The sequence below is a fragment of the Eutrigla gurnardus genome (genome assembly GCF_963514095.1).
Source record: "Eutrigla gurnardus genome assembly, chromosome: 5".
NCBI classification, from domain to species: domain Eukaryota; kingdom Metazoa; phylum Chordata; class Actinopteri; order Perciformes; family Triglidae; genus Eutrigla; species Eutrigla gurnardus.
The window spans coordinates 23,943,379-23,968,538 of record NC_139919.1 but is presented as its reverse complement, the minus strand read 5'-3'; the positions used below and the strand labels follow the sequence as shown (position 1 = coordinate 23,968,538).

Sequence of the window (25,160 nt, the reverse complement as noted above, 5' to 3'; positions counted from 1 at the left end):
GCCTAATTCTTTCAGCGGCAATCCCGGCGGATTTGGGAGCAAATAAAATAAATATAAAACATAATTCAAAGTGGTCAGTAGGCTGTACGCTGTCACAGAAAAGTCATTCCCTCCGATGAGAATCTGGATCTCTCATATAAAAACATCAAGGAAGGAAAAAGGCTTTTGCCGGTCTCTGAACACTCTAGTTCTCCGAAGAGTCCCTCTACGATCCACACAGAGCTATTTTTTTTTATCCGCGCACCGAGCTCCACGGGACAAATGCTGATGCCAACCTCATCAGAGCTCATTGGGCAGTAGGCGGTGTTTTTCTCCACGTTGATCTCGTATCAGGAACATAACCTGCTCCGGAGCAGGTTAGCTCTGCGGAGTAGTCTACCATGGCGATCTACCCCGGTAGAAGTGAACCAGCGTCGTAGGACGGAAAACCCAGAGTTATCCCTGAAGTTACCTCGCAAATCAGAGGCGTCCAGCTCGACTCCCGCAAGCTCTCGAAAATGTTTTAAACTGACCGTTGTCGAACTAAAATAAATACAGATTTGGCAACTGCACAGCTTATTTCTCGCATAAAATGTTTTCAGAAATTTCGGTGAACTGTTTCCGCAAAATAAGAGCCGCAATGTAAGTCGGTTTGGAAATCCTGTATCTGTTCTCCGACTGTGTGTGTGCACTTTTCATGCTCGGGTCCAAGACGAAAGTCTCTAGACGGGACGTTTTTAACTGTGAGAGAAATTGACTCCGACACTTTCAGACGTGATTTGGAAAACGCGGAGCCGGAGCTGGTTCGGCCTCAGGCGAACCATCTCCGGCTCCGCGTTTAAAGTGCGGTGTTCAGAGTTTCCTGGAATAAAACCCCGGGAAAGAAACCTTTTAAAGTGGTCAGTAGACTGTACGCGGACACAGAAATGTCATTCCCTCCGAGGAACCTGATCTCCAGAATCTGGATCTCTTATAAAATTGTATTTGAAGGCAACTTCCTGTATCTGTTCTCCGGCTGTGTGCGTTTACGTTTCATGTTCGTGTGGAAACCGAAAGTCTCTAGCGGGACGTTTTTAACTGCGAGAGAAATGGTCTCCGACACTTTAAGACGTGTTTTGGAAAACGCGGAGCCGCAGCTGAGGCCGAACCAGCTCCGGCGCTTCTGCTTTCGCCTGCTGTGGCGCACAGAACGGCCGAGTCCTTCTTTCAGGACCCGAATGGATCTGAGGCTGTAGAGTAAACATATAATACAGGCAAAAAGCAACAATTTCATCTGCCAAATAAAGGAAGTTCAGCTGGCAAAAACTCGCCGACTGTGTGAATGCGTGTCGGTGTCGTATTAATAGTCGTATATGACTTCCCCATCATAAGGGCACTATGATCAAACTACATCGATTTTGAAATGCGGTGTTCAGAGTTTCCCGGATTAAAATCCCGGGAAAGAAACCGTAAAAGTGGCCAATATAGACTGTACACTGACACAGAAAAGTAATTCCCTCCGATGAGAATCTGGATCTAAAACATCGTGAAGGAAAGAAAAAGACCGGTCTCTGAACGCTCTAGTTCTCTGAAGAGTCCCTCTCACGATCAACCGAACTTTTTAATCCACGCACCGAACTCCACGGGATAAAGCTGATGCCAACTTCAAGAGAACTGATTAGTCAGTAGGCGTTGTTTTTCTCCACGTTGATCTCATCAAACCTGTAGACTGTACGCTGACACAGAAATGTCATTCTCTCCGAGGAACCTGATCTCCAGAATCTGGATCTCTTATAAAACTGTACGTGAAGGCACCACACGTCTCATCCTGTATCTGTTCTCCAACTGTGTGTGTGTACTTTTCATGTTCGGGTGGAAACCGAAAGTCTCTAGCGGGATGTTATTAACTGTGAGAGAAATGGTCTCCGACACGCTGGTTCGCCTGATGCGCTTCTGCTTTCGCCCGCTGTGGCGCACAGAACGGCCGAGTCCTTCTTTCAGGATCCGAATAGATCTGAGGCTGTAGAGTAAACATATAATACAGGCAAAAAGCAACAATTTCCTCTGCCAAATGCTGGAAGGACAGCCGGCAAAAACTCGGCCGACTGTGTGAATGCGTGTCGTATTAATATATGACTACCTGTTAAGCATATGTGATAATTTGTGTCAACAAAGTCATGTTAAATATCCTACACAGTGATGTACGTGTGTGTGCCTGCGTGCACTATGATGTTATTGTGAGCATGTGCAGAATAAACGGTCGGTGTGAGTTCCCGGACCAAAGAGATGATGGCGGTCTGTGTTTTTCTCCCGTGAATATTAATGCTAGCTAACCACTTTGAGGACTGTAACAACGATAGACTGCTGCGGAAATGTCCAACGCTACACTGCCCCATCATAAGGGCACTACGCGATCTGACTGATTACATCGATTTCAAGTGCGGTGATAAGTGGGAGAGTTTCCCGCAATAAAATGCAGAAAAAAATGAACGTGTTGCTTAGATGTAGGCTATTCTAATGGCGTGGTGTATGACAATATCAGCCTAATTCTCTCAGCAGCAATCCCAGCAGATTTGGGAGCAAATAAAATAAATATAAAACATAATTCAAAGTGGTCAGTAGGCTGTACGCTGACACAGAAAAGTAATTCCCTCCGATGAGAATCTGGATCTCTCATATAAAAACATCAAGGAAGGAAAAAGGCTTTTGCCGGTCTCTGAACACTCGAGTTCTCCGAAGAGTCCCTCTCACGATCCACAGAGCTATTTTTTTTATCCGCGCACCGAGCTCCACGGGACAAATGCTGATGCCAACCTCATCAGAGCTCATTGGGCAGTAGGCGGTGTTTTTCTCCACGTTGATCTCGTATCAGGAACATAACCTGCTCCGGAGCAGGTTTTCTCTGCGGAGTAGTCTACCATGGCGATCTACCCCGGTAGAAGTGAACCAGCGTCGTAGGACGGAAAACCCAGAGTTATCCCTGAAGTTACCTCGCAAATCAGAGGCGTCCAGCTCGACTCCCGCAAGCTCTCGAAAATCTTCTAAACTGACCGTTGTCGAACTAAAATAAATACAGATTCGGCAACTGCATACCGGTAGCTTATTTCTCGCATAAAATGTTTCCAGAAATTTCGGTGAACTGTTTCCGCAAAATAAGAGCCGCAATGTAAGTCGGTTTGGAAAGGAGCAGACAGCCCACCAGTGAAAGCGTCGTCCAATCAGGTGAAGTGGGAGGCCCACCAGTGAAAGCGTCGTCCAATCAGGTGCAGTGGGAGGGTTTCCCGAATAAAACGCCGAAAAAAAACCTTTAAAGTGGTCAGTAGACTGTACGCTGACACAGAGATGTCATTCCCTCCGAGGAGAATCTGGACCTCTTATAAAACTGTATTTGAAGGCACCACACGTCTCTTCCTGTATCTGTTCTCCGGCTGTGTGCGTTTACGTTTCATGTTCGTGTGGAAACCGAAAGTCTCTAGCGGGACGTTTTTAACTGTGAGAGAAATGGTCTCCGACACTTTAAGACGTGTTTTGGAAAACGCGGAGCCGGAGCTGAGGCCGAACCAGCTCCGGCGCTTCTGCTTTCGCCTGCTGTGGCGCACAGAACGGCCGAGTCCTTCTTTCAGGACCCGAATGGATCTGAGGCTGTAGAGTAAACATATAATACAGGCAAAAAGCAACAATTTCATCTGCCAAATAAAGGAAGTTCAGCTGGCCAAAACTCGCCGACTGTGTGAATGCGTGTCGTATTAATAGTCGTATACTAGCCTGCCCCATCATAAGGGCACTATGATTACATCGATTTTCAAGTGCGGTGTTAAGTGGGAGGGTTTCCCGAAATAAAACGCCGAAATGGTCAGTAGATTGTTCGCTGACACAGAAAAGTCTTTCCCTCCGAGGAAAATCTGGGTCTCTTATACAACTGTATTTGAAGGCACCACACGTCTCTTCCTGTATCTGTTCTCCGGCTGTGTGCGTTTACTTTTCATGTTCGGGTGGAAAACGAAAGTCTCTAGACGGGACGTTTTTAACTGTGAGAGAAATGGACTCCGACACTTTAAGACGTGATTTGGAAAACGCGGAGCCGGAGCTGGTTCGCCTGAGTCCGAACCAGCTCCGGCGCTTCTGCTTTCGCCTGCTGTGGCGCACAGAAGGGCCGAGTCCTTCTTTCGGGACCCGAATGGATCTGAGGCTGTAGAGTAAACATATAATACAGGCAAAAAGCAACAATTTCAGCTGGCAAAAACTCGCCGACTGTGTGAATGCGTGTCGTATAATAGTCGTATATGATTGCCCCATCATAAAGGCAGATTAGGCTACATCGATTTTGAAATGCGGTGTTCAGAGTTTCCCGGATTAAAATCCCGGGAAAGAAACCGTAAAAGTGGCCAATATAGACTGTACGCTGACACAGAAAAGTCATTCCCCCCGATGAGAATCTGGATCTAAAACATCGTGAAGGAAAGAAAAAGACCGGTCTCTGAACACTCTAGTTCTCTGAAGATCGAGTCCCTCTCACGATCCGAACTTTTTTTTATTTGTATTTTTTATCCGCGCACCGAACTCCACGGGATAAATGCTGATGCCAACTTCAAGAGAACTGATTAGTCAGTAGGCGTTGTTTTTCTCCACGTTGATCTCATCAAACCTGCTCCGGGAAAACTCAGGTTTAACCCTGAAGTGACCGCGCTAAACCCAAATCCTGCTTCGTCGTACAGGCCTCAGGCCTCTGGACTCCAAAAGCATCTCAGATCTCTTGGTTTCAACCTTCCCCGAATCTGAAGCTCTGACGTTCGCTTTGGTGACTCTGGCGGAGATCGACTGCAGACAGACTGCACCTAGGTACCGGTTTCTTAAATTTATTATTTTTGTTTAGTTTTTAATTCTTTCAATCCATGTTCAATCCATAGGCCTACAATCGTCTTCCAACAAAACGTGTGTAAAGACAAAAAGGCAGAGGGGGTACACTGTAACACGCAATTCAGACGTTAGTAATTAGTAGTGTACAAAGGTAGAGGTACGCTGTTTGATAGATCCACTCCCCTGGAATCTGACTTCCAGTGGGAGGCCTGAGGTCAACCTCAAAAATTGGAAAATTCGTGTCCATGTACAACCATCAGTGGAGCAAGGCCCACCTCATTAATATCTCTTTCAAGCATTTATATTAATATTCCCACGTAAAGTTTTATGAACATCATTTAATAGCGACTCTTTTTGTGGTTTGAATGCTGTTGATTCTTTTCACTTATTTTTCCACATGCAGCTACATGTTTAGTCTGTTAGATTTTATATTTTACGATATCCTTGAATGGATTTTCTCTTCTTCTGTGTACTATGTACCGTATTGATAAGAACACATTTTCTTAAGTTAAGCAGTGCTGAAATATAAATATGTATACATATATAAGTTCTAGAATTTGTAATGTAATGATGTACCTTTTTTATTTTGGCAGTTATGGAAGCTTGTCGACACCGCCTCCGAATTGGAGCACAGGGCCGTGAGTAATTTCCTTGTTTTATGGTATCAATGAACTTTTGTAGAAAATTACTCGCACTGTTTTCAATTTTACATCAAACTTATGCTTATAGATCTATATTTTTCCCTCCTCCCCCAGCAGAGCCCTTTGTGGACAATCAGCTAATCGCAGACACTTTCTCTCCAAGAGGAGTCTTGATGAAAGCCGGCTTTCCAGTGAAAGTTAACTGCAAAGTGTTAATATACAAGACCGACAAATCGTTCCTCACGCTGCATCTTTATCTGATCCCTCCTGACCCTGCCCTACAACAGGTTGTTGCCATCATTGTGTTGATTCATACTTACATGCAGCAACGTTGGTTTCTGTAGCCGCGAAGCTTCTTTGCACTGACGATGTTCTCTTTCTTGTCCCCCCCCACAGTCAATAAAAAACAAAGAATCATCCAATGGATTTAAAATGATTCAGAAGCCATACCCAGCAAAGTCCCTGAAAATGCGCGATCGTTTCATCCTCACAGCCGATCTGAGCGCTGCAGAAATTTGCCCTCAGGTACGTTTTTCTTCTTTTCTTTTAGAAAACACAGCCTCTTTATTTTTCTTTGGCTCCCCAAGATCTCTTCAATCTTAATTAGAATATCATCTAATTTTTGACAAAATGTACCCTGAATCAAAGTCTAAATCTGTTCCATTTCTCTTTTTATGTATTTCTTTCACAGAACTTAAAGCTCAGATATGACGGCTATGACCCAAACTACTATGAAGTGTTTATTAGAAACCCGGAGAGTAATTTCCAGCTCACACTGACAGATGAGTCTGGACCCGTGTGGACCTGCACAATTCGAAAAAGTCAGTGGCTATAATAATATTCTGTGTATTCAAGCTACCTGTATCACCCCTATTTAGTCAACCACATGTATTTATATGTTTGTTTGCATTTCATTTCAGATGACTATCAAAGAACTGGTGATATTCAGATGATGTATGGTAAGTGTCATACGAACTCTTTCACATAGCGTTCATCATCCTGGAGGTTATGACCGGTAGATCATAAAAATGAAGTTTAAATGGTTGAACATTAATACAGTAAAATCTTATAATGTTCTTCACAGAACCTTGAGCTTGTTATTACACACAGTAACATTAATCAGTCACGTCCACACTAGTATTTCAGTGTAACTTAATGTTTTTGATATCATGAACCTCCTTGAGAGCCCCAAATCTGAGTCGTGTTATTTTTTTTGTTTTCCTAGAAGAGGAGCTTGCCAGAGTGAGACCCGGCCTTGTGGGGAAAATGTCGAGAGAGCTAATTAATCAGCTGCTGGACAACCTTTTAGCGGATGGCGTCTTGAGCGAGGGAGAGAAAGACTGTATCATTCAGGAGAACAACACCAGTGCAGACAGAGCACGCTGCCTCATTGACACGGTGAAGAAGAAAGGACGGGAAGCCATCAGGAGGATATTTGCTCACCTCCAAAGCAGAGACCCAATGCTCTTCGCTCAGCTGGGGCTTCCCTACGACCCACCTGTTTAGTTAGGTATGGTCAGTCTCAGCAGAGCTGCTTCGCCATGATTCATCTTCCGCTCCCAATTTGGGGGAGGCTGTGGCTCAGAGGTAGTGCGAGTTGTCCTCCAATCAGAAGATTGGCAGTTTAAATCCCAGCTCCTCCAGTCTGAATACCGAAGAGTTCTTGGGCAAGATACTGAACCCCCAAATGGCCCCCGATGCTGCGCCATCGGTGTGAATGTGTATGAATGAGTTAGATCCTGCTGTGCCTCTGCCATCAGTGTATGAATGTGTGTGTGAGGATAAAGAATCTATATATATATTGTACATATTTAAATATATAGTGTATGTGTTTTATTATTTTATATATATTTTTGTATTGACTACTATTTATTGACTGTATAGTGTTTCTTTTTATTTTTTATTATTGTGTGTGTGATTGTGTGACTTGGATTTGTATGCTGTCTACAAATTGCCCCATTGGGGGACAATAAAGTATTTTGAACTTGAATCTGCAAAATGAAGAGGAGTGACATAACATTGATTTAACCCTCATGCCCTTGCACCTCATGTTTTTTGTTGTTGTTTTTTTTATATTTGGTGATAATTTTGGCTGTTGATTTTTGGCAAGAACTTTTCTTTTTAGTTATATTTTTGAAATCCAATGATTTTTTATTTCACTTCTTTTAAATCTTCTTGACGAGAAGCTCTGGTTCGGGGGAACCTGCCTGCCCTGAAGGGACATTCTGTTGAGGACATCGAGCTTCTTGCTGATTGGATTAGTGATATTGCAATTTCGCTGTACTCGTATAGTGACAATAAAGTGAATCTTGTATCTTGTACTCTATTGATGCATTTTGCACCCTCTGGACACCTTCGTGGCAAAAAAGCCAAGCACAGTACACCCTTTAAATCCCAGTTTAATTTTTTTCATTTTTTCATTTTTTATCGCCAAAAAACACAAAAAATGAGTTATTTTCCATATAATAATTAGGAGGTGGATGGGGTTTTGGTGGGGATTAGAGGTTTGGATATGTCAAAGATTAGCAACACAATTTATTTGATTGCATTAGTATTTTTTCTGTAGTACCAGATACTCCCTCTGGACACCTTCTGGCCAAAAATGCCCCATTCACTTCCATTCAAACCACATTTTTTAATCTCACTGCCATTACAGTATAAAACCATGCATTCTGGTATGTTAGCTTTTCATTATGAACAAAAGTAGCGATATTTGACATTTTTACTGTTATTTCACCATATTCATCTGGATCTCTCAAAACATCGTCAGGGAAAGAAAAAGGCTTTTTTTCATCTGCCAAATGCTGGAAGTTCAGCTGGCAAAAACTCATGCATTGACACATTTAAAGACAGCCTGTGTGTAACACTTAGCTGGATTGATATGACTAGAAAAGGTTGTATTTCCAACTGTATGTGAAGGCACCACACGTCTCTTCCTGTATCTGTTCTCCGGCTGTGTGTGTGTGTGTACTTTTCATGTTCGGGTGGAAAACGAAAGTCTCTAGTCCGGGACGTTTTTAACTGTGAGAGAAATGGACTCCGACACTTTAAGACGTGATTTGGAAAACGAGCTGGTTCGCCTGAGGCCGAACCAGCTCCGGCGCTTCTGCTTTCGCCTGCTGTGGCGCACAGAAGGGCCGAGTCCTTCTTTCAGGACCCGAATGGATCTGGACTCGAAAATGATCGCAGATCTCTTGGTTTCAACCTTCACCGAGTATGAAGCTCTGGCCTTCGCTGTGGAGACTCTGGCGAATATCGGCTCCTACAACGAGTCATACAGACTGCGTCTAGGTACAGGTTTCTTTAATTTACTATTTTTGTTTTTGTTTTTAATTCTTTAAATCCATGTTCAAGCCATACAATCCTCTTCCAACAAAGCGTGGTGCCCCCCCACAAAACACCATTTAAAACTGTCACTTTATCAAGGCTGTATTCATGTACAATCATAACAATCTTAAATACCAAAAGTAAAGTGCGAAAAACATAACGAATTCTAGCATATAGATACAGGGACAATACAGAATCAAATTACTACCTTACAAATTCAATTAAAAATATTGCAAACAAAACACCCAAATAAAACTAAATTGCAGAACACACTGCTATTGCACACGGTTGCATAGTTCCAGACCTTTCTTGCCCCCCATGCAAAGTCATCAATCTCATCATCATAGGAAATCTGCCCAGCAACTGCTGATGTTTAATACTGATCAGCAGTGTCAGCAGTGTCTGTCAGTACTAACACAGTTTTAGAAATTGTAATGTAATGATGTGTCTTCTTATTTTGGCAGTTATGGAAGCTCGTGGACACCAACCCCAAATTGTACTCCAGAGCTGTGAGTCATTTCTTAGTTTTTTAAGAACTTTTGTAGAAAATGACTGACACTGTTTTCAATTTTACATCAAACGTATGCTTATAGATCTATATTTGCCCCTCGTCCCCCCAGCTGCACCCTTTGTGGACCATCAGCTCATTTTCAGCGTGGACGATGTTGAACCAATTTTGGACGAGCTCTTAACCAAGGGAGCTATTCAACGGGAAAGCTATGATGAAATCAGTGTGCTCCCGACCACTGAGGAGAAGATGAGGGAGCTCCTTTATAAGCATTTGAAAGCTGCTGGGAGTAGAGACATCCTCTACAACATCGTTGAGAAACACCGTCCAAGGTACAAAGACCAGCTTTTATTGACATTACACATCATTTCACAATGAATTACAGCTCTCACCACACTACATGCACATAAAATGTATTTAAAGACCTACCTAAAATGAACTATTTGTTTGGAGCCTAACAGTATGCAGACTCTCTTTGTGCCCTGCAAATGACTGCAAACACTTGATCAGTGAGGCTAGTTTATATACTGAAAATGAGTCCCATCAATAAACAAAGTGTATTATTATCTTAAGCCAAATAGAGAAACAGACTGCAACGACCACGAGTAAACAATATCACTCGTCTTTTACCATTTCAGATTTCACTCGGCAAGTGGAGTCCAGCATTTCGGGGATATGATGTATAAGAGTGTGAGTAGATCCTTAGCTGGTTCAGAGCAACCCCACTGACTTATGGGTTGATGACTAAATTCAAGACACAATATTTAAATGTAATTTTAAGTTTTAAAATAAACACATCAGGTAATTTGACAATACTTGGCTTGTTTTTAAAGACGCATCTGAAATCCACAGGCACATTCATGGGAGTGGTTCAGTGACACCAACTCTTCTGAGAGCATGATGGAAACTAAGCCTGACTGGATTCAACTTGAACCTGAAGTGAACTATGTAGATGCAGAGGATCCACCAATTTATAGGTAAAAAAAAAGAAAATACATTTCAGAGAAGGAAAACTGTGATATTTTTTAGTGCTGTTCCCATTAATACCAAAGCATTGTTACAAATATCAGAATGTTTCGACTGGAAAAGAAACAAAGGCATTTTCTGTTTACATGAATAATATTTTTGTTGGTTTATGTAATATTTCAGTGCAAAGTGAGTCCCAAACTTACGACACTTGTTTTCCCTTTCCTAAATTAGCCTACAGTCTGAAGCAGGTTACTTTGAATGCAGTGTCTCTGGTTTGCGCTGGGTTTGTAAGGAAAAGGTCAGCATCAAATACCAGTTTATCTCTTGGTGGGAGCACATGGAGAGACTGGAGTTCATGCATTACATCCCCGGAGGTCCCCTAATGGACGTCACCATTGTTGCTGGAAGGCTGGACGAAGCGTATCTGCCACACTGGATCTGCACAGGTAAGCAAACATTATATTGCAAAAAAAAAAAGAAAAGATAACTAACTGCTGTATGATAGTATGTCTATTAAAAATCCTTGATGCACTTATCTTTTGTGCAGAAAACAACCCCACGATTTTGAGCAAGTTTGCAGTCCTCCACATAGAAAGCTATGGAGATGTTCTGGAACCAGTGTCTGAGGTCACACCTTCCCATGTCAAGCTGCCCCAGCCAGCTTTCTCTCCAAGAGGAGTCTTGATGAAAGCCGGCTTTCCAGTGAAAGTTAACTGCAAAGTGTTAATATACAAGACCGACAAATCGTTCCTCACGCTGCATCTTTATCTGATCCCTCCTGACCCTGCCCTACAACAGGTTGTTGCCATCATCGTGTTGATTCATACTTACAGGCAGCAACGTTGGTTTCTGTAGCCGCGAAGCTTCTTTGCACTGACGATGTTCTCTTTCTTGTCCAGTCAATAAAAAACAAAGAATCATCCAATGGATTCAAAATGATTCAGAAGCCATACCCAGCAAAGTCCCTGAAAATGCGCGATCGTTTCATCCTCACAGCCGATCTGAGCGCTGTAGAAATTTGCCCTCAGGTACGTTTTTATTTTATTATTTTAGAAAACACAGCCTCTATATTTTTCTTTGGCTCCCCATCTGAAGATCTCTTCAATCTTAATTAGAATATCATCTAATTTTTGACAAAATGTACCCTGACTCAAAGTCTAATTCTCTTCCATTTCTCTTTTTATGTATTTCTTTCACAGAACTTAAAGCTCAGATATGACGGCTATGACCCAAACTACTATGAAGTGTTTATTAGAAACCCGGAGAGTAATTTCCAGCTCACACTGACACATGAGTCTGGACCCGTGTGGACCTGCACAATTCGAAAAAGTCAGTGGCTATAATAATATTCTGTGTATTCAAGCTACCTACTGTATGTATCACCCCTATTTAGTGAAGATAGCTTGTTAGTGTCTTGTGTTTTGAATGCAATACTTAAAACTACTCAGTCAACCACATGTATTTATGTTTGTTTGCATTTCAGATGACTATCAAAGAACTGGTGATATTCAGATGATGTATGGTAAGTGTCATACGATCTGCAGGGGATCTTTCACATAGCGTTCATCATGGAGGTTATGACCGGTAGATCATAAAAATGAAGTTTAGCTTGTGATTACACACAGTAACATTAATCAGTCACGTCCACACTAGTATTTCAGTGTAACTAAATGTTTTTGATATCATGAACCTCCTTGAGAGCCCCAAATCTGAGTCGTGTTATTTTTTTTGTTTTCCTAGAAGAGGAGCTTGCCAGAGTGAGACCCGGCCTTGTGGGGAAAATGTCGAGAGAGCTAATTAATCAGCTGCTGGACAACCTTTTAGCGGATGGCGTCTTGAGCGAGGGAGAGAAAGACTGTATCATTCAGGAGAACAACACCAGTGCAGACAGAGCACGCTGCCTCATTGACACGGTGAAGAAGAAAGGACGGGAAGCCATCAGGAAGATATTTGCTCACCTCCAAAGCAGAGACCCAATGCTCTTCGCTCAGCTGGTGCTTCCCTACGACCCACCTGTTTAGTCAGGTAAGGTCAGTCTCAGCAGAGCTGCTTCGCCATGATTCATCTTTTTTTTTTCATTTAAGGGCCTTGGTTAGAGTTAGACGAACCTTGTTATCTTAAATGTTTGAACTGTTGCGCACAAAGTACTTCATGGAAGCAAATACATATAAAAGAAATATGTTTAATCAACTCTTAGCTGTTGATCAAAGTTGCACTAATCATTATTTTTCAGAATTCAGTTTCCCACTGCTCCCGTTTCCAAAAAGCAATTGTTTTCATTGAAAACACTCAACTCACGCTGAACTCCGCAAACAGACAAGGTTGAGATTCTTGGTGCGGTCAGAGCTAGATATCAGCTGAAGGGAAGACCAAAAACAGATCAACTGAGAGGGAATATTGTAGTTATTTGTTGTGTGCGCTGACACTGTGAATGTACTACATACATTCCAATGTGAACAAATGAATGTAAATGTTATTAAGATTACAGTTTTTCTTTGATTCACCAAATATTCACTTCTGTGAAAATGAAGCATTTTGTTGTCGAGGATAAAGAATCTGCAAGATGAAGAGCAGTGACATAAAATCACTCCTAACGTGACTTATATTCATTTTTTTTGTATTAACATAATTTTGTAATCAGCCATTTCAATAAAATATAAATATTTTTTATAGAACTTGTCATGCTGGAAATTTTTCTGAATGGAAACATCAATAAAATACATGACAGTAGCCTGGGCTATACAACCATTCTATCACACAGACGGCAAGATGCTGCTCTGGGTCAATAGGATCCTGAAAGTTGATCCTCTGCCTTTGCAAATCTATTAAAACCTTTTATTGACGCAAATTTGCATCGCTGCCTGTATGAGCGGTTTAAGTATTTCGCATCTTTGTGTTTATTTGTCACGCCTCAGGTGTGTAAAGGCCTTCAAACTTCCTCCCAACAAGACATTGTCCAACTTGATCAAGCCAGTACACAATGATCATCTTGAAATGGTCTCCAAGGTAACAACAGTATCTTCCCGCCTGCCAAAGAGCGAGGAATCTAAACCTGCTCTAAACTGCCTCAACCAAATCCCACAGTCTAGCATGGCTACAAATCCCTGACGGTACTTCTTGTTGAAAAAGGTATATAGGAAAGGGTTCAGAGAAGAGTTAGCGTATCCGAGCCACATGCAGGCCTCCAGGACCAGGGGGCTGACGCTGTAGCCCTTCAGAGGGTGGATCATGTTCACACAGAAGTAAGGAAGCCAACAGAGCAGGAAGACCCCGATGATCAGACCCAGTGTCTTTGCAGCCTTCCTTTCCTTCCTTAGAGAATATCTTTCCATATGAGCTTGGACCAGTCTGGTGGGGTCGGTCCTCACGCGGTTCTGATGAAGCTGCCCAGTTTGGTGGCCGGTTGCATGGATCCACCTCGCTTGTCTCTGGGCAGCCTTGAAGATTTTCCCGTAGGCAAACAACATGAAACCCATGGGAATAAAGAAGCAAATAGCCGAGGACGCAATGGCGGAGGGGACCTGAAACGTGGCCGAGCAGGTCTGAGTGTCCGGTGTGCTGCCGCTTACCTCGGCAGCAAGCGCCTGAGGATGCATGCCGAAAGAGACGCTTAGAGAGGAGATGACCAGAGGCAACAGCCAGCAGAGCAGCAGGAGCACGGCCACGCGTCTGGGAGACATCCGGGCCGGGTAGTGCAGGGGGTCGCACACTGCTACGTAGCGGTCCAGTGCCACGCAGCTGAGGTTAAAAATGGAGCACGTGCAGAAGGTGACGTCCAGCAAGAAGTGAGCTCGGCAGAAGCATCGGCCAAAGCGCCAGCCGTCGACGGAACGCGCCAGACTGAAAGGCATCACCAGGACGGCAACCAAGAGGTCCGCCACGGCCAGGGAAACCACAAAGGCATTAGTGGGCGTCTGGAGGCTTTGGAAACGCACCACTGCAGCCACGATGACGAGATTCCCCACGATGGCAAAGATGGGGATGAGCAGGAGCAGGAAGAGTACAAAAGGGGTGCTATGAAATGAAGCCGAATCACTGCCGTCGCTGGTCAGGCTGTGGTTATCTGAGGTGTTGGTCCCTGGCCTGGAAAACATGATGCGGCAAGGACCTCGGCCACTCAATACAAATCCATGGGGGTTCATCAGGCGGTTGCCTCTCCCTTCAGTGTGATCACGTCTCACCAATCTGTCTCTGTTGCAGCTGCATGTCCTGTGATGTCTGCTCATGCGTGTGTGTCTGTGCACATATGTCCAGTATTTATTCATTATCAATACAGCCCATCAGGGGTAAATGATTAACAGACATGTACTGCAGCAGGAGTCAATGGACCATGAGGGAGGTACAGGTAGGTATATATACAGTCAGATGTCTTGTAGCGGAGCTGTGGTCTTTATAAGCAATAAACCCCTTGTATTTACCTCGTGTTTGCTTTTTACCTCAGACACTCCCTATACTTCACTTTTACATCAGGTTGACATTCACATCCACGATGATTGAGAGAGAGTTGGTCTGCGAGCGACATTTTGATCAACATTCTATGTTTATTCATGTATCAATCACATTTCTAACATTGATATTCAGATCATTTTTGAACATCAAACATAAAAAACAGTTATATCTGATGATTTGTGCGCACAGCAGATAAACCAGGTTATACTTTATTTCCACAACATACCATGAAGATATCAAGTGACAGCAACAGAAAGGTGATCATTTGTCTCATCACACATTTTACACGAGTCGGGTTCTTTGTCTTTTTTACAGGGCAGATATTTAACTGATTTAACTTTCTAAACGTGTCCTTTTTCCCATCAAATGTCTTTTTTTTTGTTAAATTAAAAATGCTTTCTCTGGTGTTTTCCCATCCTTAGGGTGGCGAACAGTGCTTTTGTTTCACTGTCTTACAGTTCACTGAAAGAAACTGTCAATGTCAACCACATATACACTTACATAGGATAAAATACCACTGATACAGCAGCAAAGTCAACACTCGGTTACCTTGGCCTTACATCGACCACTAATGACAACGACGATCCACTGACTGACGAATGACCACGGGACCAGTGACCAGTGAAATCCTACATCCACACCCAGTTTGCGACTTCGATCCCTATGAGGATCCCAGTGAGACTCAGCAGTTACACCCTGTCATCGGGCACCATGCTGTCTTTGTTGATCCCTTGCTTGTCCCGGTTCTTCCCAAAGGAGAACGAGAAAATACCGGCAGTAGGCTCCTCGGCTGGTTTCCCTCCTCTTCCCTCCCCCCTCAGAGCTCCCAGCTGGCAGTCCGCGGGGCTGCCGGGTAGTAGGTTGGGCGTGGAGGGCGTTGTGGGGGTGCCCCCCCAGATGTATAATGTTTCCCCTTCTGGGCAAGGCGGGAGCCCCTTGCCCAGGTAGCTGGGGCTCGGGCTGGCCGAGGAGGGCAGAGTACGCTGGCTGCCATTCAGGCAGCTGGAGTTGTGATCCATCGAACCTTTGCGCGAGTGTCCGGAGGAGCTGATGTTGGAGGAGCGGTAGTTGTACGCCCTCCAGCCGGGGTGCTTCCGCTGGTGACACTGGCATCGTAGGATGCGGATGAAGGCCAGCTTGAACTCGCGGTTGTAGCAGGGGTAGATGATGGGGTTCAGGCAGCTGTTGAAGTAGCCCAGCCAGAAGATCACCTTGAAGAAGGTGTCAGGCGGGCGCAAGTTCACATTAAAAGACCCTGGAAACAATAGAACAGAGAGAGAACATGGGATTACTGTCATTCTACTGTCAGCTTCGTACAGAGACATCAAATTAAAAGTCCTGGAAAGTGTTTTGGATATTTCATGTTAGATATTTCTGCTTTTCTCACTGTTTTGAAGTGATCAGGGCTCAGTTCGTATACTGTGCAATAATCACAATTTGGCATTATTAAGGTAAAAATGTTTATCAGATCTGATAAAACGTGTCTCTCACTTACAAATCACTGGAATCATTTTCATGAAAGATAATGTGTATCCCTGCACATCATTGACTGTGAGCCTTGCAGTTTATATTTTGCACAGTAGGTGGCAGCAGTAAGCTGACATGGATGCGAAGCAAAAGAGACCCAAGAGAGGAGCCAATTGCACGTTGTTTATCATTAAAGAGAGGTGTCATGTATAGGAAAGCTTACAGAAGCCTTTTTATAAAGGAATGCAGACGCTCTGCTCCAGTTCATATGGAGAACATTCATGAGAATACAGAGGGATGAACTGAATTCCCTTTGGATATCAAAAGCTTTGAGCAAAGGGTTGAAATGAAATGGCACCGAGTACACAGCTGAAGCTTTGTGTGCGTTGGGGACGGTATGTCACCTGTAAGACCCAACGAGATATTTTCCCAGGCAAAATGATGGAACTATACGTCATTATGCAAAAGACTCAGCAGCCAGTTTGTCATGTATGCTGTTGAGTTTGTGTTAGACTGAATTACACTGCTGTGGCCAAGTTTAAAGGACTATTTTAAAGCAAGTGTGAGATTAATGTGGAAGAAAAAGACTGTGTGTTTGTGTGTGTGGGCAGTAAAACTGTGTTTCCTAACACATACCCACATTGTTTAATTGAGATCACAATCCTGGAGAGAAGATGAACTTTAATCCCAGGCAAGTGTGAAATTTGTCCGATAAATTGTTGTGGACAGACAGACAGCTTGCTTCTTCATGAAAGTCACATCAACAGCATTAACAGTTATTTCAGTTGGTACAACATGCGTTTTATAGGTTTATTGGTTAAATGGTTTATTGGTTGTGAATAATGATAACAGCCTGAAGGGAGTTGTATAGATGCTATGGGGCGATACAGGACTTTATCGCGGATCGGGATAAAAAAATATTTTTATTATCGAGATAATGGAGAATATCGTCAGAATATCGTCAGAATATCGTAGGTCACGATCATGGCAGGGAAGTGATAAATTGCTTTGATCGTCTTTTTAAAGATTTTTTTTTTTACTTAAAAAAGATATTTACGAAAGAAAAGTCTCTGAGGCAATGAAAACATTTCATTTTTTTCTCTCTTTCTAAACAAAATGTAAAATGAATCCAAAATGTTTTATTGCCATATTCAAGCACATTTGGATGATTATGGGGATAATATTGCAATTTTCCTGTCGTCCCACGCCTAATAGTTCTGTCCACTTTATGACTTGATGCCACAAATCCTGTGCACAAGCCTGCAACTACACACATGATGGAAAGCGGTGTGTGCAACAACACGAGGAAATGTCACGTCCAACTGTAATTTAGTGGCTCCTAAATGGCAGCACCACAATATGTGTGTTCTGGTTGCCAGACTGAGAGATGAAACTGGAGGCGGCTATCTGAACGTTTGTTGGCCTCCTTGTCCTTTTGGATGAATGGGTCTCTTCTCAGTGGCTGGTATTTTCACATGCTATTTTCGCTTCTGGACAGGCACTTAAACGTGATTATATAAGCGTTTGAGTTATGTGTGATTGGGATACGGGGGTTTGGAGTGGAATTAAAACTTGGTCATTCTGTTATTTCTCTCTTCGCTCTTGTTCTCTAAGACTAAAACGATATTGAGCTCATCCGTGATTTAAGCTAATTGAGCATGTTGATCGACCCAAATGTCTCAGTATTCTTTAACCATTTTGTTAAATCATTAATATGTCTGTTCTCTGAGCTAGGACTGCAACAAAGTAGTTTTCCATTATCCATTTTTCCTCAAATAATTGCTTACAAAGAGTGAACATTTTACCTTGTTTGTTTTGCCCAACAGTCTAAAAAATATCTCATAAAACAGACAAACGCAGCAAATCCTCACATTAGATGATGGTACCAGAGAATGCTGTGACCTTTTTTTTTTAAAGATTCTTTTTTTGGGAGGGCTTTTCTTGCCTCATTAGTACAGCTGGAAAAGGGCAGAGAAAAGGTGACACAAGGAGTGCAGGTTGAAATCTGGGCCGATGCCAAGGACTCTACATGGGGAGCACGCTCTACGAGGTGAACTAGAGGTTGCCCAAGAATAGTGTGGCATTTTTTAAACTTGCAAATTGACTTTAATGTTGAAACAATCATCCAAAATAGTCTGTTGGATCTAATCATTGGAATGGGTATTCATGGGCATATGTGGCTCTCTTGGTTGAGTCAATAGTTAAGATGTTTGAGGAAAAGAAAGTGTGAATCTGCATTTCATTAAGACGCCTCTCAGATTGGCTACAGCAACAGTGTGATCTGCACAGACAAACACAGCTGTGTGGCTCTGCTGCCTCCCAGGAAGGGCCCTGCAAACATCTAGAGGCCCAACAGTGGGAATAAAGTGGCAGAATAAAAGTGTCGGAAACTCAGAAATAAATCTGTTTGACGACAGGCCTTCCTGCAGCCAGATATGGTGCATGTTTGTTCATTTTAGTTTTGTGTGAACGTGGTCCGCGTTTTGTACCTTGAAGAGTGTTTATGTGGAAAGGCGTTGGTACGAAAACAGCAGAGGATGCGAGACAATGGTATAGAGATAACTTTGGGAGGGGTAATGTTGGTGGTCTTGGCCCTTCTGTTAAGAGACATGTTTGCACCTCCTTCCTGAGAACAGGCACAACACACACACACACACACACACACACACACACATGCACGCGCGCACGTGCACTCTCACTATGGAACACAGGAACATCTTAACAAAACAAGGCATCCTGTTATTCTCCCTAATTGGAAGAAGTGATGCCTATTCTGGCCATGTGGTGGACACACACACACACACACACACACACACACACACACACCCTCAGCTCTCCAAAAAGGCTGGCACATCCTGTTTAATAACACACCCATAACCATGATTAATATATCTTGATCCAAAGGGACAGAAGTTATTGCCCTCGCAGATTGCTTTCAATGAAACCATAGCGTGAATCTATCTTTGGCTAATTGAGATGACATCCCCGTGGACTCTCACTCTCACCCCGCTGCCCTGTGGCCCCGCCAGCTCACATCTGCCACCTCCTCACTCCTCCATCGCTTTGACACTTAGCACTCTCATTATTTTTCCCCTTCAAAAAACATTTCAATTACCCCCCAGGCCCGAGCGCAGGGGCCGGCCAGCTCAATGTCACAACACACACGCACATGCACACGTACACCGTTGTGTGAGGTGCACACACACACATGCATGTATCTTTCCAAAAACACTTTTCCACTGAAACAATTGGTTAACACCTCAAAGTGTTGGTTTCTCTCACACGTGGGCAGAGTGCTCGCACCAGTTGCTAAATGTGAAGCCTTCACAGGACATTAGTGCCTAAGTTGGGTGTGAAAGAGCCATGAGACAATGTGTGCGATGGAGAAAAAAGAAAATTATGATTCGTTTCTTCGGCTGAGATGAGACCAAGAGGAAGCAGCTCATTGAAACAACTGAATGTCCATGATTCTTCATATTTTCTTATTATCTCTGGACAAAGCTTAAATGCTTCTAGTTGTATGTTTATGTTTTCTTATCTTGGTTTAGCTCAAGTGTCTTTGTTTACCTTTATTTAACTAATTCATTGATTTAGTCGATGGACAGGAAATTACTTGGCAATAGTTTTTGTGATTATTTATCAGTTAATCGTCAGTTGGTCGCAAGTTTTCAATCAAAATCTCCAAACATTCACAAGTTGGAGCTTATGCAATGTGAGGTTTTTCCTTTTTCTGTTTCTTTCAATATTTCTTCACATTTTATGCACCAGACATTAATCAATTAATCAAGAAATCAACTGGTATAATAGTATTTGCCGCCTACATTGTTTTCAGCTCTATAAGCAGATGTAGTAACTGTCCATCAGCATGTCAAGTCATGTCTGATTTGATTTACTTGTTGCAGGATTTTCCTGATGTTTCTCTCAAGCAATGACGTGCTTGTAAGTATTTTTAACCTAATCCATTTTGAACAATCGGTTAATTAACTGTGCTCTTTTGTTATACTTGTTAAAGTTATGTTTTTCTATGACTTCTCTATAGCAAATACTTAAGTATCTTGTACATAATTCCAATACCCATGTCGCAGTCAGTCAGCAGGGAATACATTTTATGTTTGGAAACATTTCCTTCCGGACTAGAATTTAGAATAAAGTTCTCTGTGTCTGAAGGGCGTTTAGCTGGTCAACATACTGTTGTAATGCAGGCCTGCTGGTGGGACAAGTGCAGTTTGAATAACTTCAGTGAAAATACTCTTATGATCAAATATGAAACTCCAATATATAGAAGATCTATTTTGTGAAGCAGTTTTCAGTGTTTGGCCCCTCAAAAAGCCAGTTTCGGCCTGTTTCTGCATTAGTCCCTGAAATAAAAGGCCACAGTATATTAAAAAAAAAAAAAAGTGATACAAGAATGTGTTCTGAAATAACTTAAAGTTTAGATATGTCACCCTTACTGACAAACAAGCTACGTTAGACAGCACTCAGTGAGTGTGTGTGAAATTTTGGGCTGCTTTTTGTCCAAGGAAGCTTGCCTGGAGCAACACTAACTTAAAAAACTTTGATGTCGTGTTTATAATCTTGACGTCTGTATACCTTACTTTGCTCCAAGTTAAAGGCGTAAAAGGCGACAATTCAGAACCTGAAAAAGGAATGACTCGGGGAGCGGTAGCTACATCCTCGCCATTTATGTGCAGAAAAAACAAGCAATTCTGTAAACACGGTGTTTACAGAATCAGAAAGGTCGGAGGAGTTGTGAAGGAGAGAGATCACACATTTCTTGAAGCTGCACAGGTTCTCAGGTTGAGACTTCAGGGGTCAGAGGTCATGGTGGATCTCCCTGACAGCTTCCACCCACCGGTTTCATCTTTGCTGGCTTTGAAATTCTTTAAAATCACTCAAAACACATGGACACACAAACAAAACACACGTGCCATCCGCTGTCAGCAGCTCACACACACCGCCAACCAAACCCCCACATACGTTACAAATCAGTGACAGTATGCCGAGGAAGGCGCAGGGTAATAAAGAGTGCGGGACAGGAAATCCCAATCTGTGGGTGGAGACTAATGAACACTCAGGGAACAGGACGATCACGGCCGCTGCCCTATCGCACGTTTGAGATTTAAGTTCACACGAGAGTCACATAAGAGAGCGGAGGGGAGGGCAAAAAAAACAACAAAGTTTCCTGCAAATCCCTTTTTGGACACAGAGGAGAGCTCTGGAGCGGTTTCAGTGTCAGGCTTTGACACGGTGGATGAATAAGTCCACTTTATGTACACGTATGTATGTGGCCAGTTACAAAGGCTGAGTGTTGTTCTGTCACAACGTGTCAGTGTGCTACACCTCAGACTGTGCAGAGAAACGTACCCTTGAGGTGCACTTCGTATCTGAAAATCAGAACTATGGAAAATGAAATCTGTTTTTTGGTATCTCACTTACAACACCTCAAGGCAAAACACCCTGCTGTGTGACACTGTGTAGCCCGCTCCAGGTAGTAATGTATGTGTGTCCATGTCAGGAGGTGATAAACTGCAACTTGGAGCCTGCAGGGGCATAAACACTCTCCCATGATAGAAACTGTAGCCTACATACAGAGGCACATATATGACATATGACATATGCCGGTATTCATCCAAACGATGATCCAGAATACAGCAGCTGTGCTTGTGGTTCAGACTTTGTTCATTGATCCCTTTTGTCCGGACTTCCGTCCCTACAGCCACGTGAGCATTTCACCACAAAATGTATTGTTTAATTTCCTCTGTAGGCTGTTAAACAGGGGGATGTTGCCACTCTCAGAGGCATCAGGGAGCCGCGGCTGGACCCACAGGCCCCCTATAAGCAGAGAGCCGAGGGAGCCCACTTACTCTTCAGTCCACTACAGGAGCATTTGTTGCACCATCAGATTAACTGAGGCTCAGGGAGTACTGCAAAGATAACACTCATAATGTTTGGATACGCTTAAGAAAACATATTTCACTCCTCATTATGAGCCCTGAGTTGAGCAATCAGTGTTAGTTTTGGAATTGTGGTATAGATGGCCCAGATTCAAAGTCTGTATCATAAAATATGATGCAATCTAATATGATGACATAGGCAGAGATTTTGAAATCAACGGAATTATATATATATATGTAGATCCACTCCTAATGTTACAATATGGGTGACTTTATTTTTAGATCCCATAAAATGACCACTACAGTATACTGGTTTAGTGACACCAAATTGGGGACCAGCAAGGTTTTTAATTGATGTTGTTCATCAATTACATCCAAGTTGTTTAAGATGGAGTGGATTGTGAGAAAACTCTTTCTCTATAACAGACCACCGTGACGTATGGGACCTACCTATTGGTAAGGCGAGGAAGAAGGGCAGCCAACAAAGCGTAAACATGCCGACCACAACTCCCAAAGTTTTTGCCGCCTTCTTCTCCCGGGAGAATTTCAGAAGTTTCACCGTGAGGGAACTTCTCGCCTGGTGCGCGCGGCCCTTCCCGGCGCCCGAACTGCAGGGCTCCTCGTGCACCTGAGAACCCTTGTGGATCCTGAGAGTCAGCTCACCGGAGTTCATCCTCTCGCGCATCACACCGGCCTCCAGGTTCTTAGTGGTCCGCTTGGCGACTATGTAGACCCGGCAGTACATGACCAGGATGACGATGAGGGGGATGTAGAAGGAGCCGAGGGAGGAGAAGAGCGCGTAAAACGGCTCCTCGGTGATGAGGCACACCGAGTCGTCCGGCGACGGCGGCTGCTTCCACCCGAGCAGCGGACCGATGGAGATGACCACCGACAGGACCCACACGCCCAGCATGGCCAGCAGAGCCCGCTTCTCCGTCACGATGCCCGGGTACTGCAGCGGGTGGCTCACTCCGATGTAGCGGTCGATGGAGATTACGCACAGGCTCATGATGGACGCGGTGCAGCACAGCACGTCCACCGCCGCCCAGATGTCACAGAAGATCCTGCCGAACACCCAGCGGTTCAGGATCTCCAGGGTGGCGGACACCGGCAGCACCGTGGTGCCCAGCAGCAGGTCGGCGATAGCCAGGTTGATGATGAAGTAGTTCGTCGGCGTCCGCAGGTGCCTGTTGCACACCACCGAGAGGATGACGAGGATGTTGCCCGCGATGGCGAACACGATGAACGCGCCCAGCACCAAGGCGAGCGGGATGGCTCGGGTGAGGTCCACCTCGGTGTGGTTCCCCCCGGAGCTGTTGGCGAAGTGGAGCGGGGAGAGCGCGCCCGGAACGCCGCCGAGTCCCGAGGAACCATTTTTCCACAAGTTTGTGACATTGTCATTGCTCAGACTCATTTTGACTCGAGAGGTCCTCCATAGCAGGTTTCAGATCACTTGTAACTGCAACTCACGAAAGAGCTTTCAACTGAACGTGGAGGTGGAAAAAGATGTAAAATGTCTCACGTCTGCATGGTTTAACGGCGTGTTTGCGATTTCCTTCCCAAGTCTGAGATGTTTGTTCAGAGAAACCCGTTCACCGTGCAGACGGTCCCCATGTAGTCCTCCCTCCACTCTCCTGAGGGCTCAGCGGAGAAGTGAGGGGGGGTGGGGAGGGGGGGCAGTCATCTCCTGCCTCCTCTGCATCACAAACAGCTCTCCCATGTAGCCAACTGACCAAACATACCCAACACGAGCCTATAAGCAGCGTGACGCATCACCACTTTAAAAAAAGAACAGAAAAACGCACAACGGGACATGTATTTCCATCATTTACGCGACTGTGGGGGGTTGGAATCACACGTTTTTGGTGTCTTGTTGCATTTTTACTCAGTGTGGGAGGGTGCTTAAATGAACAATTACCAAGAGAAAGTCTTTTGTGCCAAAAAACATCACAACTTTGTTTCATATGTTAGTTTTAAATCCTTAAAAATGACACTGATTTAGAAAATAAGATCATTTATAATACAATAAACGTCAAGTGTGCATGCGTATATCTCGTGGTTGTAACCATTGTGATCCACTCAGCTTGTGGTCTTCGTAGATGAACCAAGATGCTCAGGCAGGCAACTTAAAAGGTTAAGCATTCTAGGTCAAAGCCGCTAAGTTGAAAGATAACAAAGACATCACATACCCTCTCTCGGCTGTAACAGACATTTTCTTGGGGAAATAGTTTCCTATTTTGGTCAAATGCAGGGAGTTCTTCAAAGTAACCTCTGAGCGCAGTTACGGAGGAGTGACTGATTTAATGGGCCAAGTTCAGACACAAGCACATTCCTGACACTGAGGTTCCTCCTGTCTAAGAGCCTTTTCCCTTCTCATGATGCATCACCGGTGGATACGAGACAGATACGAGCAAAACAGTTTATTTGGAGAACCTGCCACAGAATTGCAAGTTTCATGATTCAATGTAAAAAGAAAAAAATCCTCTTATAGGTTACAGAAGATGTTTACAGGATGTTTTATTAACTCATCCGATTGTCCTTATGTGCATGGTTTAACTGCCCCCCCCCCCCCCCCCCCAGGAATGTAATACCTTCAGGGTCATCACAAAGGTTATGTTAGAAATGTTGGAATTTGAGTGGATTTATTTGAAATGGCCATGTTTAGTTCATTTTTCTATTTCTTCAGTCTCTATGTATCAAGTCTCTCTGAAGGCAACGTTGTTGAGTGGAAGATGTTTCTTTTTATCCAATGAAAACTAATAATATAAAGAAATATAAAGCTTTCTTTCTCATTCTCCTCTAATCTGATTTAGATGTCAGTGCATCATTTTGTGCCCCCAGCACTTCAAACACAACAATCAAATATAATAATGACAAAAAAAAAACACTCTTGTAAATTTGCACCCGATGACCAGTTTTATAACAAAAAAGCACTAGTATGATAAAATGTATTAACAAACAAACAAAAAAAGGGCATCTCGTGGATCACTGATTCATGCACGTCACCTGGCGTGACGTGAATCAAGCCCCGGATGTCCCCGCGGACAGGTAGCCCACAATGCTAACATGCTCTCGGCGGTGCGGGCGGGT

At 43.6% G+C, this 25,160-nt stretch overlaps 4 protein-coding genes across 5 annotated transcripts; 2 read left to right on the top strand and 2 right to left on the bottom strand.

Annotated features, from left to right (window-relative positions):
• Positions 1–4,374: 4,374 nt before the first annotated feature.
• LOC311013532 (NACHT, LRR and PYD domains-containing protein 1 homolog) lies at positions 4,375–7,777 on the top strand. Of its 2 annotated transcripts, none has more exons than XM_084009634.1 (8): positions 4,375–4,797; positions 5,409–5,453; positions 5,574–5,743; positions 5,853–5,981; positions 6,148–6,277; positions 6,377–6,415; positions 6,685–7,647; positions 7,719–7,777. In XM_084009634.1, the coding sequence occupies exons 2-7, from the start codon at positions 5,411–5,413 to the stop codon at positions 6,960–6,962; spliced, it is 789 nt and encodes a 262-aa protein (XP_083865760.1). In that variant the 5' UTR covers positions 4,375–4,797; positions 5,409–5,410; the 3' UTR covers positions 6,963–7,647; positions 7,719–7,777. The 2 variants fall into 2 exon arrangements, with proteins under 2 accessions (XP_083865760.1, XP_083865759.1); XM_084009633.1 differs by having other exon boundaries at positions 6,682–7,647.
• Positions 7,778–8,416: 639 nt separating this feature from the next.
• Positions 8,417–12,937, top strand: LOC311014027 (caspase recruitment domain-containing protein 8-like). Its single transcript, XM_084010384.1, has 11 exons — positions 8,417–8,747; positions 9,248–9,292; positions 9,404–9,623; positions 9,930–9,981; positions 10,144–10,268; positions 10,492–10,706; positions 10,808–11,058; positions 11,160–11,288; positions 11,460–11,589; positions 11,744–11,782; positions 12,001–12,937. The coding sequence occupies exons 1-11, from the start codon at positions 8,489–8,491 to the stop codon at positions 12,279–12,281; spliced, it is 1,746 nt and encodes a 581-aa protein (XP_083866510.1). The 5' UTR covers positions 8,417–8,488; the 3' UTR covers positions 12,282–12,937.
• Positions 12,938–13,185: 248 nt separating this feature from the next.
• LOC311014028 (trace amine-associated receptor 1-like) lies at positions 13,186–14,642 on the bottom strand. The gene has a single exon (XM_084010385.1). The coding sequence runs from the start codon at positions 14,523–14,525 to the stop codon at positions 13,245–13,247; it is 1,281 nt and encodes a 426-aa protein (XP_083866511.1). The 5' UTR covers positions 14,526–14,642; the 3' UTR covers positions 13,186–13,244.
• A 179-nt stretch (positions 14,643–14,821) lies between these two features.
• On the bottom strand, positions 14,822–24,038 carry LOC311013073 (alpha-1A adrenergic receptor-like). The gene is made up of 2 exons (XM_084008973.1): positions 22,521–24,038; positions 14,822–15,964 (listed from the first exon to the last, which is right to left on the bottom strand). Exons 1-2 carry the CDS (start codon positions 23,482–23,484, stop codon positions 15,399–15,401), a joined length of 1,530 nt encoding a protein of 509 aa, XP_083865099.1. The 5' UTR covers positions 23,485–24,038; the 3' UTR covers positions 14,822–15,398.
• Between the last annotated feature and the right edge of the window lie 1,122 nt (positions 24,039–25,160).

Excerpts from the sequence above, each read along its gene's own strand:
- LOC311013073 (XM_084008973.1), bottom strand. The coding sequence starts at position 23,484 with ATGAGTCTGAGCAATGACAATGTCACAAACTTGTGGAAAAATGGTTCC. Across the intron at positions 15,965-22,520 it reads CTTCCTCGCCTTACCAATAG|GGTCTTTTAATGTGAACTTG; the intron begins GTAGGTCCCATA and ends TATTGTTTCCAG.
- LOC311013532 (XM_084009633.1), top strand. The coding sequence starts at position 5,411 with ATGGAAGCTTGTCGACACCGCCTCCGAATTGGAGCACAGGGCC. Across the intron at positions 5,454-5,573 it reads CCGAATTGGAGCACAGGGCC|AGCCCTTTGTGGACAATCAG; the intron begins GTGAGTAATTTC and ends CTCCCCCAGCAG. Across the intron at positions 6,416-6,681 it reads TGATATTCAGATGATGTATG|AAGAGGAGCTTGCCAGAGTG; the intron begins GTAAGTGTCATA and ends TTGTTTTCCTAG.
- LOC311014028 (XM_084010385.1), bottom strand. The coding sequence starts at position 14,525 with ATGAATAAATACTGGACATATGTGCACAGACACACACGCATGAGCAGA.
- LOC311014027 (XM_084010384.1), top strand. The coding sequence starts at position 8,489 with ATGGACTCCGACACTTTAAGACGTGATTTGGAAAACGAGCTGGTTCGC. Across the intron at positions 10,707-10,807 it reads GCCACACTGGATCTGCACAG|AAAACAACCCCACGATTTTG; the intron begins GTAAGCAAACAT and ends TCTTTTGTGCAG. Across the intron at positions 11,059-11,159 it reads CTGACCCTGCCCTACAACAG|TCAATAAAAAACAAAGAATC; the intron begins GTTGTTGCCATC and ends TTTCTTGTCCAG.